General features: G+C 39.5%; 1 protein-coding gene across 1 annotated transcript in view; it reads left to right on the top strand.

The window, feature by feature from the left end:
* The window catches only part of nav3 (neuron navigator 3), a 194,946-nt gene extending 181,241 nt beyond the window's left edge, over nt 1-13,705 (top strand). Inside the window, exons 32-43 of the mRNA XM_052120471.1 lie at nt 76-262; nt 1,968-2,065; nt 2,382-2,477; nt 2,579-2,747; nt 3,473-3,708; nt 4,046-4,200; nt 4,346-4,417; nt 4,644-4,840; nt 4,948-5,066; nt 5,378-5,581; nt 7,201-7,218; nt 7,639-13,705. Coding sequence (XP_051976431.1) covers nt 76-262; nt 1,968-2,065; nt 2,382-2,477; nt 2,579-2,747; nt 3,473-3,708; nt 4,046-4,200; nt 4,346-4,417; nt 4,644-4,840; nt 4,948-5,066; nt 5,378-5,581; nt 7,201-7,218; nt 7,639-7,758 — 1,671 coding nt within the window. The 3' untranslated portion in view covers nt 7,759-13,705. The remainder of the gene's footprint in view (nt 1-75; nt 263-1,967; nt 2,066-2,381; nt 2,478-2,578; nt 2,748-3,472; nt 3,709-4,045; nt 4,201-4,345; nt 4,418-4,643; nt 4,841-4,947; nt 5,067-5,377; nt 5,582-7,200; nt 7,219-7,638) is intronic.
* The last annotated feature ends 5,956 nt before the right edge of the window (nt 13,706-19,661 follow it).

Raw genomic sequence — 19,661 nt, forward strand, 5'->3', positions numbered from 1 at the left:
TATTTTTGCTAATTATAGATAATTATGCAGAAACTGTTGCTGTAGTTTTTATATTACCTGTTCTTTTACATGCAGAACGAGATTGAGGTGCTTAAGGCAGAGAATGACAGACTCAAGTCTAGCGGCAACACCACCCCAGCTGCCACACCAGCTAAAAATGCTCGCCCCCCTTCAGAAACTTCCAGCACTTCCTCTTCCTCATCACGCCAATCTCTGGGGCTCTCACTAAACAACCTCAACATCACCGACACCATTATGTCAGGTCAGGCTTTGCTTTCCAATTCATTTTACGTTTCTTGAGATCAGTTCACATTACAAACCCCAATAATCAAAATTGGATTTTCCAAACTATACTAATTAAATAAATAGCAATTCATCTGCATAGTTTAGGCCCTGTTTTTCATTTTTAAAATCAATATTTTCTTAATGTACCAAGTTAGAAGGTTTTCTGTATTATGTTCAGCATTAGCTGAGAGTTTCTTTCATATACAAGAAAAATTGATATTTTAACTGAAATATACCTAAATGAATCAGAATCAAATAATTTTCTATCAAAATCAGTATCAAATCCAATTAAGAGCTTGTGAATCAGAATCTGGAAATCTGTATTGTTACCTAGCCTTAATTTTAATAGGAAATACATAAAAAAAATGACATTATAATTGAAATATAACCAAGTGTAAGAATATAAAAATTGAATCAAATCAAGAGCATGCAAATCTTAATTGGGAAATCTGTATTGTTTACCAGCTTAAGTTTTCATAGGAAATATTTAAAGATATCGTATTTGTCAAACCATGAGGACTTTAAGAACTATTGAAAACAAACCTAATAGACATAAGACTTAATGTATTCCAACAGTGTCTACAGTTCTGTATCATCCAGTCTCTGGACTGCAGCGTAGATTTGCATATGGCTGTATTATTGATGATTCTGGTGTGGAGAAGGCGAACACTCAGTCATATGAAAGACCATTTTACCGCTGCACTGAAAGAGATTTAACGCACTGAAGAGTGAAATGGCCTTTTCTCTATAAGGGAGGTTTTGAACGCCTGGCCTGTGACTAAGTCTCAGTGCAGAACAGCGAGGATTCGCCTGTGCTTCGTCTAATTAAAAATACAGACTTCCTCACTTTCTCTCAGGACTTGATGAAGAGATGTGTGAAGGAGCGCTAGAGCGTGGGTGGATGTGCGACAAAGGGACGTTATCACTCCTCTGCAGAACGTCGTGCCAGATGAATACAAAGTGCCCCCCTTCCCCTCTGCCCATTTACAAAGCTCCTTATTCAGGGAGCATCAAAGCAGTACCTCCTCCACTAACAGCCTTCTTCCTGTATTCAAAGCCCTGTTAAAACCCAACAGCTCCAGTCAACAAAGCTCAAAGCAATCGCAGTTTAACTGCAGCCAAAGCTGAACATTATTGTATCTGTTTGTCGAATATGTCAGTGCTGAATAGGTTTTGCAGCCCCACAGTCAATGACTCATAAGAACTTGGCAATAAATCTTCTGAGTTGTTGTTTTTTTTATCCCCTTTTCTCCTCAATTTGGTGGCGTGGTTACTCACCTCAATCCGGGTGGCAGAGGACAAGTCTCAGTTGTCTCTGCTTCTGAGACAGTCAATCCGTGAATCTTATCATGTGGCTTGTTGTGCATGATACCGTGGAGACTCCACATGTGGAGGCTTATGCTACTCTCCGTGATCCACGCACAACTTATCACACGCCACATTGAGAGCGAGAACCACTTAATTCCGACCACGAGGAGGTTACCCCATGTGACTCAACCCTCCCTAGCAACTAGGCCAATTTGGTTGCTTTGGAGACCTGGCTGGAGTCACTCAGCACACCCTGGATTCGAACTTGTGACTCCAGGGGTGGTAGCTTGCATCAGTACTCGCTGAGCTACCAAGTTGTTCAAGCTTTAATATTTTTAAACGCAGTGAGTTAATGTTTGCTCTTGTGTGCACAGATATTCTACTGGATGACGGCTATGAGGGCAACCTACGCAAAGAAGGCAGGAGTGTCCATATAGTGGTCACCATCAACAGTGAATCCAATAAGACCAAGGTACTTGCCATTTCAGTGACTAAAGGGGTCTTATCATACTTTTTTTTTCATGTGAGGTCCATTTATGTTATTATAAAACTTTGTGAGAAAACATTTATAATTTCATTTTAACAAGCATTTTCCACCCTCTCGCTCAGATTCTATGATTGTGAAGTAAAATATAACTTTTTCTCGAAAGATCACCTTTTTATGTGAATCCATGATATGATTACCCTTTTAACATGTGCATTTCATTTAAAAAAAATTAATGAAACCATTAGAAAACAGTATGTAACAATAGCTTTGAGCATAATTTTATATCCTTCCTTTATCAAAGGCTATGCAGAAGAAAGAGTATCTGATTGGCTCCATTGGTGTCAGTGGAAAGACCAAGTGGGACGTGTTGGACAGTGTCATACGACGACTGTTCAAGGTACAAGTTTAAAACATGTCTCTTGCAAAATGTATTTACACCCCAGATAACATATCTCAGTCCTATCCAATTTGATGATATCCCGAAATTTTGAATTTTAGGAGTATGTGTTCCGTGTGGACCCTTTGACCAGTCTAGGCCTGAACTCCGATAGTATAGTGTGCTACAGGATGGGTGATGTGGTCCGATCTTACACCTCTGAGGTGCCTGAGCTGCTTCCATGTGGTTACCTGGTGGGTGACAACAACATCATCACAGTCAGCCTCAAAGGTGAGGAACCTCAACAGGTTCTTGTAGGTTTCTCAGACCCCGTTCCACCTGGTATTAACTTGCGTCTAAGTCAGAAAAGACAATCAAATCGCAAAAAAATAAAAAATAACCGGCGTGCTATTTCTCCCTGATGCTGCTGAAATGTAATCTAAGCACAAAAGCAACATTTTGAGCAGAATTGTCTGGATTTTAGTGGATTAGTTGTATTAACCTGAGCTGCAGATGTTCATGCTTCTCATAAATGTCTCTGCATGTTGATATCAGACACCATGTCTCATGCTTGTGTATATATATATATATATATATATATATATATATATATATATATATATATATTATTTTTCATGTTTTTACTTAAAAAAAAATGTGATTGGATGATTATTTACTTTTAAATCTGCTCGTAACCGTCAATGTTTAAATTCTTGTTTTAGCGCAGCGGTTGATTGACAGGCGATGGGCAGTGCTTCACTGCTGCCAGGACGCATGCAGGACGGATTACAATTTATACCTCAAATGTGATTTGGTCAGATGCGTTTTTGACCACATACATCATGTGGTTTTTTGGACCCTGTTTAGATCTGTATTTAGCTCTGACCACATGTGATCCAATCACCAAAAACACATCTTAATACCAGGTGGAAACGGGGTATCAGAAGCATCTGCCAAGTGTGTAAATTCTGCAGCAGGGATTTTAAGTGATTGTTAATGTCTCTTTCTTAATGTAGGTGTGAAGGAGGGTAGTATAGATGATCTGGTGTTTGATACACTCATCCCTAAACCCATCATTCAGCGCTACCTAAACCTCTTGATGGAGCACCGCCGAATCATCCTCTCTGGGCCCAGTGGAACAGGCAAATCCTACCTAGCTACTAAACTAGCTCACTACATCATCTCCAAGACAGGACGAGAGGTGACCGACAGTAACCTGGCCAGCTTTAATGTGGACCAGAAGTCCAGCAAGGTATATTTTCCAGTCTGGGAAAGGGTGGAGCATGTCTTATTGTTTGTAACAGATATCAAATTGCGGGCTTTTCTAGTAGGTGTAAATGTCCTCTTCAATGTACTTCTCAATGCAAACAAGAACATTTAGATAAAGGACAGAAAGGTCAGAAATAAATGGGGTCATATCTAAAAAAATGTAACTTTGAGGATTGTGTAATAAAGCTTCACATGTCCAACACTCTTCCTGGGGTAGTGTTTCATATAGTTTAGTGGGATGTTGACACTATGTTAAAAGATTTCTGTACCAACTTTATGAAGGCCTTCACTCTCTAAATGTGTGTGTTTGCTTGAAGCAGGATCTTCGCCAGTACCTCTCTAGCCTGGCCGAGCAGTGCAATACAGAGGTGTGTGAGACAGAGTTGCCCACTGTAGTTATTCTGGATAACCTTCATCATATTGGCTCCCTCTGTGACATTTTCAATGGATTCCTCAATTGCAAATACCATAAATGGTGATTATTAAAATTTTCATTTAAAATCTGAGAACTATATTTTCGTGTTAATGTAGCTTTTGACTCCATTATTGTGGATTTCCCTTGTTAATTTGAAATTAATCAAATATAAACGTCTAACTATGTGCATGTGTCCCTTTCACAGCCCGTATGTCATTGGAACTATGAATCAGGGTGTGTCCTCATCTCCAAATCTGGAGCTACATCACAATTTTAGGTATAATTGAATGAAGCTACTATTTTACACAAGACAAACAGCAGTTGCTATTTTAACTTTTCGCCACATGAGGGCAATGAACAGTCATATTTTACATTGTCATTACGTATATGAATACATCCTTGCACATGCGGAGTTGACTTGCATTAACTATCCACATAAACACACACCAACATGTCCATTTAAGTATTTTTTTTGGTGAAATATTAAAATTTTAACCACTCAGGTGGGTGCTTTGTGCCAACCACACTGAGCCTGTGAAGGGCTTCCTTGGCCGTTTCCTCCGAAGGAAACTGATAGAGACTGAGATTGCTAAGAACATGCGCAGTAATGACCTCATCAAAATCATCGACTGGATGCCTAAAACCTGGCAACACCTCAACACCTTCCTAGAAGCTCATAGCTCCTCAGACGTTACCATTGGTAAAGCTTATAGGCTTTCACTCACACACACAAACCAGTTAACACATTTGATTAGGTTCTCCTGCCAGACAGAATGGTGAGATATCTAATCATCTAATCGCTTCTAGGTCCTCGGCTGTTCTTGTCCTGTCCAATGGATGCAGACAGCTGTCGCGTGTGGTTTACCGACCTGTGGAACTACTCTTTGGTGCCATATCTACTGGAGGCAGTAAGAGAAGGACTTCAGGTACATGTGCAATCAGATATAATCATGAAATGTAGCTTTTTTAAGCCATTTGTAGCTCTTGAACACTTAAAAACATGATTTTATGACGTAATAAATAGTGTCAGAGTGTAATAAATGGTTAATAAACAGTGTAATAAGCTGGTAATAAACATTCAGTGCTCTTGTATGCTGATTTTTGCATATTTTTGCTTACATTTATATATATATATATATATATATATATATATATATATATATATATATATATATATATATATATATATATTTATAGATATATTTATTTTTTATTTATTTTTGGCTTATTGCTTCAGCTGTATGGTAAGAGGGCGGCATGGGAAGACCCTTCCAAACGGGTGATTGAAACCTACCCCTGGAGCTCCGCCTCCTTGCATCATGAAGGCCAATCACTGTTGCAGTTGCGGCCAGAGGATGTGGGCTATGATGGTTACAGTTCCTCTAAAGACGGAGCCGCCTCCAAACAAGTATCTCAGAGCGATACAGAGGGAGATCCACTGGTAAAGAACATTTCTATTAAACATAGTATTTTAGTTTGAAATATATATGAACTAAGTTATCTTGAACAGCTCACACTTTTTTTTTTCAAGATTAGAATCTGCCCAAGAGCAGCAAGGTGAAACATGGGCAATATTTAAGTATGGGGAAAAAAAATTCTAAAGTTCCACCCCCTCGGTTACTGTAACTAGGTCTGTCGGTTTTGATACAAGCATGGATTAAGTTAATAATCTCTGTAATTATTAAATAACATCTGGATTAACCTTGCATTTATATCTTACTGTATAGTCATTAATCAGGTTTACGGTATGTCTTGGAAAGCTACTTTCATATAATAAAATTAGGCCATGAATTTAGAGGTTTGCTTCAGAATCAAGGCAAATGCCTTTCACAGACAACTAAAAAGAGAGATGCCTCATTTGATATCAGTACAATTGGTAAAATAAGTGTAAGTGAACCTAACATACTGTGTACTCACTATAGTACTGAGGGTTGCAAATGTAGGATGGTCAGTGACGTGTTTTAGACTTAGAGGGCTTAGTGATTTTCAGCATTATTTATGAAACTATTGGCATCAATAGTTTGGAAAAATCTTGCATTATTATTAAAAAAAAATTATAGCAGTAAAGCAATTTTTTGTATTTAAATATTCATAATTATTATGTGAAATACTTTTGTACACCAAGTCAAAGTCAAGTGGTGTAACCAACATGCAGGTAGCCATTCTGTTGTGATATGTCAAATAATAAATAAACAAAAAACAAACAAACAGACATAAGAGAAGATCCTGTTAGACCTCATGACTGAGTGATTTGTTTTGTTAAATCTATTTATGAAAGTTTATTTATGAAAATATATAGTTTTTCAAATTGAGTGACCCTATAAAAAACTTATTGATATTCACAACTCAAAAATTCATGATATTTGTAAAAAATGTGTGTGTGTTTAAAAAGTTGTATTATTATTATTATTATTATTGATTAAGTTGTATAACACTCACATGTATTCAAGGAGCAAGAAAAGTAATGTATTTATTTTATTTATATATATATATATATATATATATTTTTTTTTTTTTTTTTTATTTATTTTTTTTTAACACTTAAGTCAACCTTATTTACAGAATTGTATTTTTTTTTCCAATCACCACTTTTTTAATTACTAGTAATAATTATACAAATTACAGTGCTATCTGGTCAATATTTGTCCAAAGAGACCCATAATAAATACAACAATAATTCAAACAGGTGCTCAGATAATCTATCTTGCTATGATGTGTGTGTGTTGTGTGTGTGTGTGTGTGTGCGTGTGTGTCACAAGAGATACAGCCCTCTTCTACCCTCCGGTGGACAGCTTTTTAATAAAAGAGTCTGCTTTTTGTCACTTGACTATTACATAAACTTCCTCTAGATGGCACCACTTACATATTTACAGTCAGTATTATCAAAAAGTGCATGTTCCAGTTTTTACAATATCTATTAGTGGCAGTGATAGAGCTATCATAAAATAATACTTAGTTTTGCTCAGAGATCATTGACACCATGCCAAAAAGATTTTTAAACAAATATTATTGCACTGTCTCATCTTGCTGTCTCCTCTCATTTCTTTCTTCTGAGAACAGACGTTCAGAGATTATAAGGTGACAGAACTGCTGTTCTTTGTTTAAATATCAGTGATTAGTTTGATCTAGTTAGTCTGGTTGCCGGTTGTGTTTGTACATTACAGCACTGAAAATGTTGTAGTGTTTCTCTCAGTAGTCTGTGTGAATGTCAGTTACAAGCATTTCCGTTTGTGTTTGATGTGTGTCTACTTTGTGACAGTATACATTTAGATTCCAGTTGTGTTAAACTACTTTTTTCATAATTGAATTGTTAATATGGATGTTGGTTGCTCCTTTTTTATATCTGTAAAGGTGATCTGTAAATTTCATTTGTCATGAGTTTTGTAATTGTGCTGTTATTGACATCACTAACATGGTTGTATGAGTTTCTTCACACATGTAGTAGTGTATTTTTCTGTTTAGCGATGTAAACATAAGTTTTCTTTCTCTTTTCATTAGATGAATATGCTGATGAGGCTACAAGAAGCTGCTAACTATTCCAGCGCCCAGAGCTGTGACAGCGACAGCGCCAGTCACCACGACGACCTGCTGGACTCCTCATTGGAGTCTGCTTTGTAAGTTCCGCCCCATTAGAAGTGGAATTCTTCTGAATGGTTTAAAAGCAGAGCGACAGGCCCACAGGACTTGTGGTCATGAGGCTTATTAAAGGCCTGCGGAGGATATTTGACATCTGAAGAGGTGAAATGACACAGCGTCCAGGATACAGATGAAATGGTGCTGGTGGCACACTCAACACACTTGCAAAGTGTGTGTGTGTGTGTGTGTGTATGGTTATTACTATAAAAAAAAAAAACTGCTATATAAGTTTGTTGGGTTCTGGAGGTGATCTCTTTAAAGAGGCAGGTGTCTACTTTCACTGAGGTGCAACAATCTAAAGGGCAACATTCTGAATTCTGACCTCAGTCTATAAACTTGGTGCTCCCTTGGTGCCAAAACCAACAATCGTCTGGTTTACACTTATCTCGTCAGCACCATTCATGAAACGCCTTTAGCTAACAAGCAAAATCATGCATTGTGTCATTACTGCTACTGTGAAATAATTTGCAAATGTGCAAATCTCTACCACTCGATTCACTGCCAAGCATATGGTGACCGACAGCATTCTTAAACCAACGATTGCGGCTTATACACCATTTCATACAGTTGTGTTTCGTTCTACCCCACGGCCGTGTGCGTAGTTACTTCTCCTCTCTACAGGTATGAGGCGACTGCTTGTTGGAGAGGGTACCAGCTTTGTCAAAAAAGGCCAGAAAATGGTGCTTTCTTTCCAGCCTGATCTCATGAAAATTACGAAACAGGTGATGTTTTCAAAACGATAGTACGTGGTGTCTTACACATATCGTTACAGTTGTTTGAGAAATGTCCACTGTGTGGCGCTAAAAGCGAGTTAATATTGCAAACAGATGATTTTAAAACTGACCTCCCTACCCTAAACCTTAAACCTAGCCAATTGTGTCAGAAAAAGCAAATGTGAGATTTCAATGAGTGTTTCGCAATATGTACAACGAGCCACGTAAAAATCGCTTTACAAAACAATGTAGGTATAGTAATGTGATTTCATGAGGCCAGGTTGTTTTTTGCTGCCTTAAGTGTGCTGAGTGCTGAAGACAGTTAAATGTGGTGCCACTGTCCTTTCGCAGAAATGATGGTGTAGGACATAATTGTACAACCATTTTCTTATAAATGCTACATCCACATATTTTATTTTTGTTACAATTAGTGTGTTAAGTCTAATACATGCCATAATAAATGTCCAAATGTATAAAGGATTTAAAAATGATATCTTTATGTAATTCCAGTTGAGCTGGGATCACTTGAATTAAGAGCACAAATTGTATGTGTCCCTTTATTAGCATGCTGTTTTTATGTTGGAATATGTGTGCGTTCATGTGGAAACTAATGGTTTTCTCTCCTGTGCACCAGTGTTCGTGTAGTCAAATTTTTATTCATCCTTATTTTTGGATTGCTAAGTGGGTTTTGCACAATTGAAAAGGTGATTGTAAATATCAAAGTCTTGCACAGCTTCTTAAAGATGCACTCTGCCCAGTCAAGGTTCTGTTTCTGCTCTTCTAGTCTAGCATTATGCTTTTGTAATTTACAAAAAAAGAAAAATCGAGCAAACCTGTCCTAAACTTGTATGTCTTATAATGACTGTTTATTATACAGAGCCCAATACTGTACAGTGAGAGGTGAAGTGTTTTACAATCTCAGAAAATGTTTGTGTCAATTTACTATTTAAGGGTGCAAAAATCATCTAGGACGGTTCACTCTTTATCTTCACAATGCATCAGAGCCCAATCATATCCAACCTACATAACACTGTTACACTGCAATTGCTATATTGTGGCTGTGGAATGCATTGTCCCTAAAAAGTATTTGGATACTTAAAGGAATATTCTGAGTTCAATAAAGCTCAATCAACAGAATTTGTGGCATTATTGATTATAAAAATGGAGGTTGCAAGTGAATGGGGCCAATTTTTTGTAAGGTTTAAAGGCAGAAATTTGAAGCTAACATTAATTCTTCTATTAAAACGTTGAGCTTATTTAAGCTCATATTAATTTTTAATGTTCATTATAGTGTTTACAGCATTACGTCATCGTGGCAACGAAGCTGTAAAATTGGATATAACTTTACACAGAAAAGGTTAGTGAGCAATTTATCACACTAAGGTCATGTTAACATGCATATTGTTTATGTCATGTAGCTATACTTTGTATATGTACAAATTGGCCCTATTCACTTCCATTGAAAGTGCCTCACTAGAACCCAGATTTGTGCTTTTTTTAAAGAAAAGGAGGGACAGGTCGAAATTAATCTTTGTTGTAATCAACATTATGCCACAAATGCTGTCAATTAAGCTCAACTTGCATTGAACCCAGAATATTCCTTTAAGCCACATGCAGTTAAACATACAATACAAACATACAAACATTGGAAGTACTGGTGCTAGTTAGTAGCAACTAAAACAATTCAGTTTACACCAGTTTACACCAATTGTGTCCATCTGGACTGTTTTTTTTTCCCATTGTTTTCTATGTAAACATGCACCAGATGTACATCTTAAACCATTGTGCAGCACCTCACTTGTTTTTCATCATCTTGTGCAGGAGAGCCGCAATTGTAGGTGCTGTGTCAAGATAAAATATATATTTTTTAATTTCGAGACACCTGTGTTCAGTACACTGCATTTTCTTTTTGTTTTGCACAAGAATGTGTTTGGTCTGAACAGCTTGGTCGCTTTCTACCTAATGCATAAATGTAAATGCAATTTTTTTGCATTTGACAACAAATTATGAAACCAAGTGGCATTTATTTTAAAGAAAGATCACACAAGCATACTTTAAGCAAAAAGTTTTGTAAAAATAAGTTTTGTATGATAAAACAATAGTTTAAGATTAAAGCTAAATGTTTTTGGGAACTCTTTATTGAATGTGTCCATATTCAAAATGATGAACGTCTCAGTTACGTATGTAACCTTGGTTCCCTGAGGGGAACAAGATGCTGTGTATGATCGCTATGGGTCACCGTCCAAGTTTCACGTGGTCTGAAGCCCTTAAACATTCACGCCAATTTATTGGCTGATGGCAGTTAAGCGACGCCCCCCAGGGAGCTACGTCACGGATCCAAAAAGTGCTCGCTTTAACGCCATCGTGTCAGATTTTCTACAATAGGCAAGAGCCTATGCAGCTGCTAGAGAGTATGGCCAGCTACGTAGCATCTCGTTCCCCTCAGGGAACCAAGGTTACGTACGTAATCGAGACGTTCCCTTTCATGGAGCTCGAGCTGTGCATGATCACTATGGGAACTAAATACATTCACGCCATGCGAATAGTAGCTGCAAACTGTCTAAGCCCATGTGGCATATAGTGGCACATAAAAGGAATTATGAATTTACTCCAGTTCTAACAGAGAGAACCTGGTAAGCAGGAGTCATACCATTGTCCATATTATAAAATATAACAAATGTATGCAGAGAGGACAACCCTGCCACCATACAAATGTCCTCCAAGGATGCACCTCTAGCCAAAGCTCATGAGGATGCCATGCTCCTCGTAGAATGGGCTGGAATACCCAAAGGGGAAGTCTGGCAGGGTGGGGCCGGGTCGTGATCCTACACGCCTCCTCCTCCTTTCCATTAACCACTTTACACTGGTGCCGAAACCCGGGAAGGAGGAGGCGAGAACCGGCTTTTCAACATAAATAATATTTTAATAATAAACTAAACAAACACATGACGGACATGTCCGTAAACTATCTCTCTCTCCCCCGCACGATCCTCTACAGTCGACCTTTATCTCTCTCGGGAGGCTTGATTAGCCTAATACGGGACCGGGTGTGTAGGATCACGACCCGGCCCCGCCCTCCGCCCTGCCACAGGAAGGTAAACTGCACACTTCATAAGCACTCGAAATTGCATCAATAAGCCAATGTGTCTGACACAACTTTGAGCATTAAAGGCATGACGAACGGTGAACTTGACTCAATAGTGAACTCTGCTTCATCAATAAATGCTTTAGCAGGCTTTGGCTGGTCAGAAGACTGACCAAACGGCACTGATACAAACCCATGCGCTCGTCTATGAGATGGTGTGGGTTAGGGAAATCGAGGAAAATTCCAAACAGAGCTAGTGAAATCAAAAGCATTCCTTAAGGCGATGCACATGGTTGGACTGCAAAACCATCGTGTGTAGATCCAACAGCTGTCTGAAAAGGGACATAAAAAAATCGAGCAGAGATTTCAGTGCACGTCTCTTCTATCACCAGAATGCCCGCGGGATCCATGAAATGGGTGAAAGAAAAAACTGTTAAATTACCTTGCATCTTCTGATAGAATCCAGATAGAATAATGACACAGATGAAGCAATGCGCACGTTGGTTCGCTATCACTCAGTTGGGGAATATTCTCTTTTTTTCAGCCGCCTCGTTCTGCGGACGGGTCTCACCAGTCCCATTTTGCCCATTTTGTTTCCTTACCATCCCATGACAAATTTTCTCATACAATGTTTTGTTAACGCTTTCACTCAGGGGTGAAGGCGACAAACACAAGGAGGATTCCGGTGTCCATTCGCACTCCTATCTTCTCAGACACAAAGCCCAAAGGGCTCCAGCACACAGAGCTCCAAATCTGGAGGCCATATAACTGGAACAAGTAGGGATACTGCCTCGTGGTGAGAGATTGCGAGCCTCGACAAAGTGCCGTTGTCTCGTCGGTTCCTTGTAATGTTTGGAAAAAAACACATTGAAACTGCTCTGAAATTTATGCTGTGTCAATGACATCCTTATGTGTTTGCCCCTCAAAAGGGAGAAAAATAATCCTCACTTCGACGGGAGTCGCTAGAAACAAACACAGGCTTAGATAAATTGTGCACTGAAGAACAGAAAATCTGACTCAATGGCTCGAAAGCGAGCACCTTTATGTACCACTTGATATAGCTCTCTAAGGGCCTTTGCTTAAGCGCCATCAGCCAATAAATTGCCGTGATTGTATAAGGGCTTTAGACCACGTCACACTCGGACGGTGTCCCATAGTGATCCCATGCAGCTAGAAAAGGGAATGACACCTGTGTTTACTTGAGGGAAATTGACTTAAAATATCCACTAAACATCACCTTGAGAGCAGTTGGTAAAAATAGGTTAGATCTGAGAAAAAGTAATTTGTTTCCAGATGCCACTATCTAATGCAAATTCATTCATACATTTATAAATGTGACTTTAAGTGTCCGAACACTTTTGGGGCCAATGTAAATCACTTCTGATTTCACGTTTATCATATGTTTAATTAATTTGAGAATATTTTAAGAGTTTGCACCTGTTTACAGTAACCGAATCTCTGTTAGCTTGATGTACATTATTAGGTGCAAAAGTGTTACATACAGCTATAGGTGCTAGAAGTGAGCTCATCGAAAAGCTTTGAAATGACATTAGATTAGGCCTTTACCACATCCAACCTCACCCTGTGACTCAAACTGATCGCTACATGAAAAGTTACACATTCCTACTGCCACTATCATTTTACCGAGCTTGCTTTTTTTTCTGTTAATTCAGGTAACCGCTTATTTATAATTCCTCAGCACTTCAATGGTGCTATTTATGTAACTTTCAAATTCTGTGGCTCTGTGCCTGATGCTTTGCTTGTCTATCATTTGTCCTGTTTAGTGTGAAATGACTTAATAGAAACACTATTAATAAGTGCAGTACTGATTTTGAACTGCCTAACAGTCCCAAACCTCAAACACAAATAGAGATTGTCCATGGTACATCAAGAAAACTTTTTTTGAATTTACTACATGTTATGGCCAACACATCTCTGAGTGCATAACATTGAACTGCTTTGAAAATGTTTCTTTTCAGGTGGAACATTTGTTGGTAGAAGTTTTATATTTTGTACATTTGTAAGTAACATATCATGTAAATAGAAAGAGACCACAATTTAAATCATTTGGGGGATTTTGTAGTCTTTGTAAAGCCCTAATAAATTGTATTTGGTGTCACCTGAGCATTGAGTGCTGATTCATTATTTATATATTTATGAAATAAATTATTTTATTGTTTTTATTTTTTTTTTTTTTTTTTTTTATCTCTGTTATATGTATGTGTCATGTTTTGTCTATTGTAAAATTGACATTTTAAATTCAGTTCAGTTTTATCAATAAATGATTGACTCATGAATGCCCTCTTGTGGTCCTGAAAGTAATTTTAGCACACTAGTGTTGTGACTGATTTGTCGCAGAGCTCGTTCTGAAGCTGCTGAGTATTATTAAACTGAGTTGGATCAGAAATTAGACTCCTACTGCATTATACTGGGGAAGATCACATAAACAACTAGAAATATTCAGTGCTTTTTTCTCCATTCTGCAAAATCTGAGTTGGGCACAGTTAGTTTATGGGCAATAGAGTCATAGTTTTGTAAGCCAATGCTTTATTTTGAAAATATTCACATATTATTGAAAAAAGCACATTTGCTCTCTTGTAACTTTTCTGATATCATTTCAATAAATAAATAAATAACTAAACTTAACAAAAGCTTTTGTATTTTACTAGTCTAACTAGTAGGGGTGTGCAGCAAAGCCATTATCTGTATTTGTATCTGTATCTGTTCATATGACAAAATGATCTGTAACTGTCTCTGTATTCGGATAGAATCGGGTGTGGGCGGGGCTTACACCGGAAGTGCATCAAATCAAATGCTCATTTTTAAATGTTACTCTTACATTTATAGTTTCTATTAATAAAATATGTCTTGTAAACTCAGCAAAAAAGAAATGTCCTCTCACTTTCAACTGCTATAATTTTCAGCAAACTTAACATTTGTATGAACCTAAAAAGATTCAACAACTAAGACATAAACTGAACAAGTTTCACAGACATGTGTCTAACAGAAATGGAATAATGAACAAAGGGGGGTTTCAAATCAAAAGTAACTGTCAGTATCTGGTGTGGCCACCAGCTGCATTAAGTACTGAAGTGCATCTCCTCCTCATGGACTGCACCAGATTTGTCAGTTCTTGATGTGAGATGGTACCCCACTCTTCCACCAAGGAACTTGCAAGTTCCCTGACATTTCTGGGTGGAATGGCCCTAGAACCTCACCCTGAACTGTTTGGCCATAATGACCATCGTTATATTTGGAGGAAAAAGGGTGAGCCTTGCAAGCAGAAGAACACCATCCCAACCATGAAGCATGGGGGTGGCAGCATCATGTTGTGGGGGTGCTTTGCTGCATGAGGGACTGGTTCACTTCACAAAATATATGGCATCATGAGGAAGGAAATTTATGTGGATATATTGAAGCAATATCTCAAGACATCAGCAAAGAAGTTAATGCTCGGTTGCAAATGGGTCTTCCAAGTGGACAATGACCCCAAGCATAGCTCCAAAGTTGTGGGCAAAATGACATAAAGACAAAAAAGTCAAGGTTTTGTGGTGGCCATCACACAACTGAAATTGTGTGTGCATGCAATGAGGCCTACAATCCTGACTCATTTACACCAGTTCTGTCTGGAAGAATGGCCCAAAATTCCAGCAACATATTTTGAGAAGCTTATGGAAGGCTACCCAAAACATTTGACCCAAGTTAAACAATTAAAGGCAATACTACAAAATACTAACAAAGTGGGAATTCCCACTGGGAATGTGATGAAAGAAATAAAATCTGAAATAAATAATTCTCACTACTATTATTCTGACATTTCACATCCTTAAAATAAAGTAGTGATCCTAACTGACCTAAGACACTGCATTTAACTGATCTTAAAGTATAGTCATGACATTACTGATGTAGAAACAGCACCATCACTATTTCAGGAAAGTCATGAAAAGTTTGAGAAATAGATGCCTTGCATGTCCTCAGCTGATAGCTTCATTGAATTCTACATGCTCAACACCAGTTTCATGTACAACAGTGAAGATAAGACTCATGGGTGTAGGCCTTATGGGGAGAATTGCAAAGAAAAAGCCACTTTTGAAACAGAAATACAAAAAGTATAGGTTAGAGTGGGCAAAGAAACACAGATATTGGACAACAAATAATTGGAAAAGAGTGTTATGGATCTTAACCCTATTGAGCTTTTGTGGGATCAGCTAGAATGTAAGGTGTGTGAGATGTGCCCAACAAGACAGCCACATCTATGGCAAGTGCTACAGGAAGCGTGGTGTAGGGCCTTGCCCAATCAAAATGGCAGCGGAGACCGCATGGCCCTTTGTTCTATGATCAAAGGTGATACATTGAACTCGGTTTCCCAGAATGCTTCACAGCTGGATTTGAAGTCCCACCCATGGACCCAATCTCAAACGGCATTGATCAAAAGCCTATGACCAATGATGTCATCTTCCATACAAACTAGCGGACAGATTTGATTTCGGTCTCTCTGCAAACAGCTGCGCAAGCCTGGGGTTTAAAGAGACCCATACCTACACATACAAAGGAGATTCCCTCCTTCTAGACAAAGAGAGACCATATTTTTCTAACCTCATCATTTGGCCACGGTAGAGTAAGATTAACTTTAGCTTTGTTCCAGTCGTATAGTATACTTATTACAACCGGTTCATTCATTTTCTCTACGAGACAACAGTGAATTTATTTAGAAAACTGAAAAGGTGACCAGCTTCCCTTCTCAATCGTTTTCTATCAACGTTGACTACCTCCTGCATTTCTCTCCATCACCGGACCCGAGAAATAACGCAGAGACACGTCTTTTCGCTGACGAGCGTAAGACAAAGGACCCACTCCAGATCGTTTTCTCCTGACCGCTCAATGCAACAGGAATTCAAACGAACAAACCTGCTGAAATCACATAGGATTTCCCAAGTAAGGCTTGATATCTGGGCAGATTTAGGTTAGAAACTGTGACTTTCCTTATACAACTAAATAATATATTTGATGCTGTATGTTTGATGTTTTGACTAAAATTGTATGTTTATCTACGATCGCTGACTGCTGTTTTGATTTGAGAGATAGTAATTTTTTGGGTGAAATGTTATTTTATTGAGTAATCTGAACTAACATTTCAATCACGCTGTTACCAGCGTTTATCCTCCGTTAAATTGTATGCACCCCTGATTGTTCGCTCTCTCTCTCTCTCACACACACACTGAAATTCACGGAGCGAGCAGCACCGTGGTTTATGTCCGACTCAGGCTGGTGTTTTCGAGTTCTCCTGCCTGTTTCTGTTCCTTTGGGTGCCTGTTCATTTCCACCCCCACGCGGTATTAGCTCCATCACCTGGATCTGATCCAGCCATCTTTCTTTCCCTCCACAATCAAATAATTGTGGGCTCCACCCTTTACGATCTAATCCTCCATTTTGAAACTAGTTTCCCACGTGGAGTTTAATCCGCCATTTTGTTTCCTTTGTTACCGAATCTAGACACACACCCACATACATACATACATACATTAGCATATAGCTTCACTATTTAGTAAGGACTTCCATGTCATGTTTTTGTGTTATTCGTATAGTATTGGCGGTGTTCAGTGCTGTTTGATTATAATAAATCTTGTTATATTATAATAAGAAGTACTCCTAGTTGTTTGTTTGAATATTTGTGTTGAAGCCAGCCTCTGCCACGTCAATATCTCCCGTATTACTTCAGTATTGTTAAATTGTTGTTGTTGTTAGAAGTTATACAGATTACTATTGCCAGATTACTATTGGATTCATATGTCAATAATTTGACTAGCTTCTTCTCTTTTTGATTATTAATAAAAATACTCAAACTTCAGGGTAGAATTTTATGAGGCTTGATCAGTCACTAACTATCATTTTTCTCTTGTCAAAGAGTGGTGCCCCGATCTATTATTTAATTAAATTATTAATTAATAATTAATAAACATTAATTATTAGTTATATCTGATAGTAAAACTGATCTAATTAACCAGTGCAAACTACAGTGGGGTGAAATGTCACCTGAGTATCTGAACAAACTGACAGCTAGAATGCCAAAGATCTACAAAGCTGTCAAAGCTGCACATGGAGGGTTTTTTGATGAGAGCTCTTTGAAGTAGTTTAAGTAGTTAACATTTTCTAATTGTAACTGTAATTGTAATTTTTCAAGTTTTTAGTGTCCTGACTATACTTTGTGATCAGTTGAATGCCACTTTGGTGAATAAAAATAAAATAAAAATTCCATAAGAGTGCCATAAAATCTGTACATTATTGCAAACTTTTGCCCGCCAGTGCATTCATATAAATATATATATATATATATATATATATATATATATGGGTGTGGGAAAAGTTCGGAGAAGCCATGGAGAAGGACTTTCGGTCCGCACCAAAGTGCTTCTGGAAAACCGATCCGCCACCTTAGGAGGGAAGCGGGGAACCATTCAAGCTGTATACAGCAAAGATGGGACGCTGTTGACCTCAACCGAGGAGGTTATTGGGCGGTGGAAGGAACACTTTGAAGAACTCCTAAATCCCAACACGCCCTCTATGGTAGAGGCAGAGCAGGAGGATGATGGGGATCAGATTCTATTTCCCTGGGGAGGTCACTGAGGTAGTCAAACAACTCCGCGAGTGGCAAAGCCCGGGAATTGATGAGATCCGACCAGAAATGCTGAAAGCTCTGGATGTGGAGGGGTGTCATGGATGACACGCCTCTTCAACATTGCGTGGAAATCTGGGACAGTACCTAAGGAGTGGCAGAACGGGGTGGTGGTTCCCCTCTTCAAAAGGGGGATCAGAGAGTGTGTGCCAACTACAGGGGTATCACACTTCTCAGCCTCCCTGGTAAAGTTTACTCCAAGGTGCTGGAGAGGAGGGTTCGGCCGATTGTCGAACCTCAGATTGAAGAGGAACAATGCGGTTTTAGGTCCTGGTCGGTGGAGCAGCCGGACCAGATCTTTACTCTCGCAAGGATCCTGGAGGGGGCCTGGGAGTATGCCCATCCGGTCTACATGTGTTTTGTGGATCTGGAGAAGCGTATGACCGGGTCCCCGGGAGAACTGTGGGAGGTGCTCTTGAGAGTGCGGGGTGGGGGTCCCTTCTTAGGGCGATCCAATCCCTGTACGTCCAAAGCGAGGGCTGTGTCGGGTCCTCGGCACAAAGTCGAGTTCATTCCATGTGGGGTTGGTCTCCGCCAAGGCTGCGCTTTGTCACCAATCCTGTTTGTGATATTCATGGACAGGATATCGAGGTGAGTCGGGGTGGGGAAGGTGTGCGGTTCGGTGGGCTGGGGATCTCATCGCTGCTTTTTGCAGATGATGTTGTCTTCATGTCATCATCGGTCCGTGACCTTCAGCTCTCACTGGATAAGCTGGCAGTCGAGTGTGAAGCAGCTGGGATGAGGATTAGCACCTCTAAATCTGAGGCCATGGTTCTCAGCAGGAAACCGATGGAGTGCGTACTCCAGGTAGGGAATGAGGTTTTGCCCCAAGTGAAGGAGTTCAAGTACCTCGGGGTCTTGTTCACGAGTGAGGGACAATGGAGCGGGAGGTTGGCCGGAGAATCGGGGCAGCAGGGGCGGTATTGCACTCGCTCTATCGCACCGTTGTCACGAAAGAGAGCTGAGCCGAAGGCAAAGCTCTCGATCTACCGGTCAATTTTCGTTCCTACCCTCACCTATGGTCATGAAGGTTGGGTCATGACCGAAAGAACTAGGTCATGCAGTACAAGCGGCCGAAATGGGCTTCCTCAGAAGGGTGGCGGGCTTCTCCCTTAGAGATAGGGTGAGGAGCTCAGTCATCCGTGAGGAGCTCGGAGTAGAGCAGCTGCTCCTTTGCGTTGAAAGGAGTCAGTTGAGGTGGTTTGGGCATCTGGTAAGGATGCCCCTGGCCGCCTCCCTAGGGAGGTGTTTCAGGCACGTCCAGCTGGGAGGAGGCCTCGGGAAGACCCAGGACTAGGTGGAGAGATTACATCTCCACACTGGCCTGGGAACGCCTCAGGGTCGCCCAGTCAGAGCTGGTTAATGTGGCTCGGGATAGGGAAGTTTGGGGCCCCTGCTGGAGCAGCTGCCCCGT

Source organism: Xyrauchen texanus, chromosome 47, assembly GCF_025860055.1.
Source record: "Xyrauchen texanus isolate HMW12.3.18 chromosome 47, RBS_HiC_50CHRs, whole genome shotgun sequence".
Lineage (NCBI taxonomy): Eukaryota > Metazoa > Chordata > Actinopteri > Cypriniformes > Catostomidae > Xyrauchen > Xyrauchen texanus.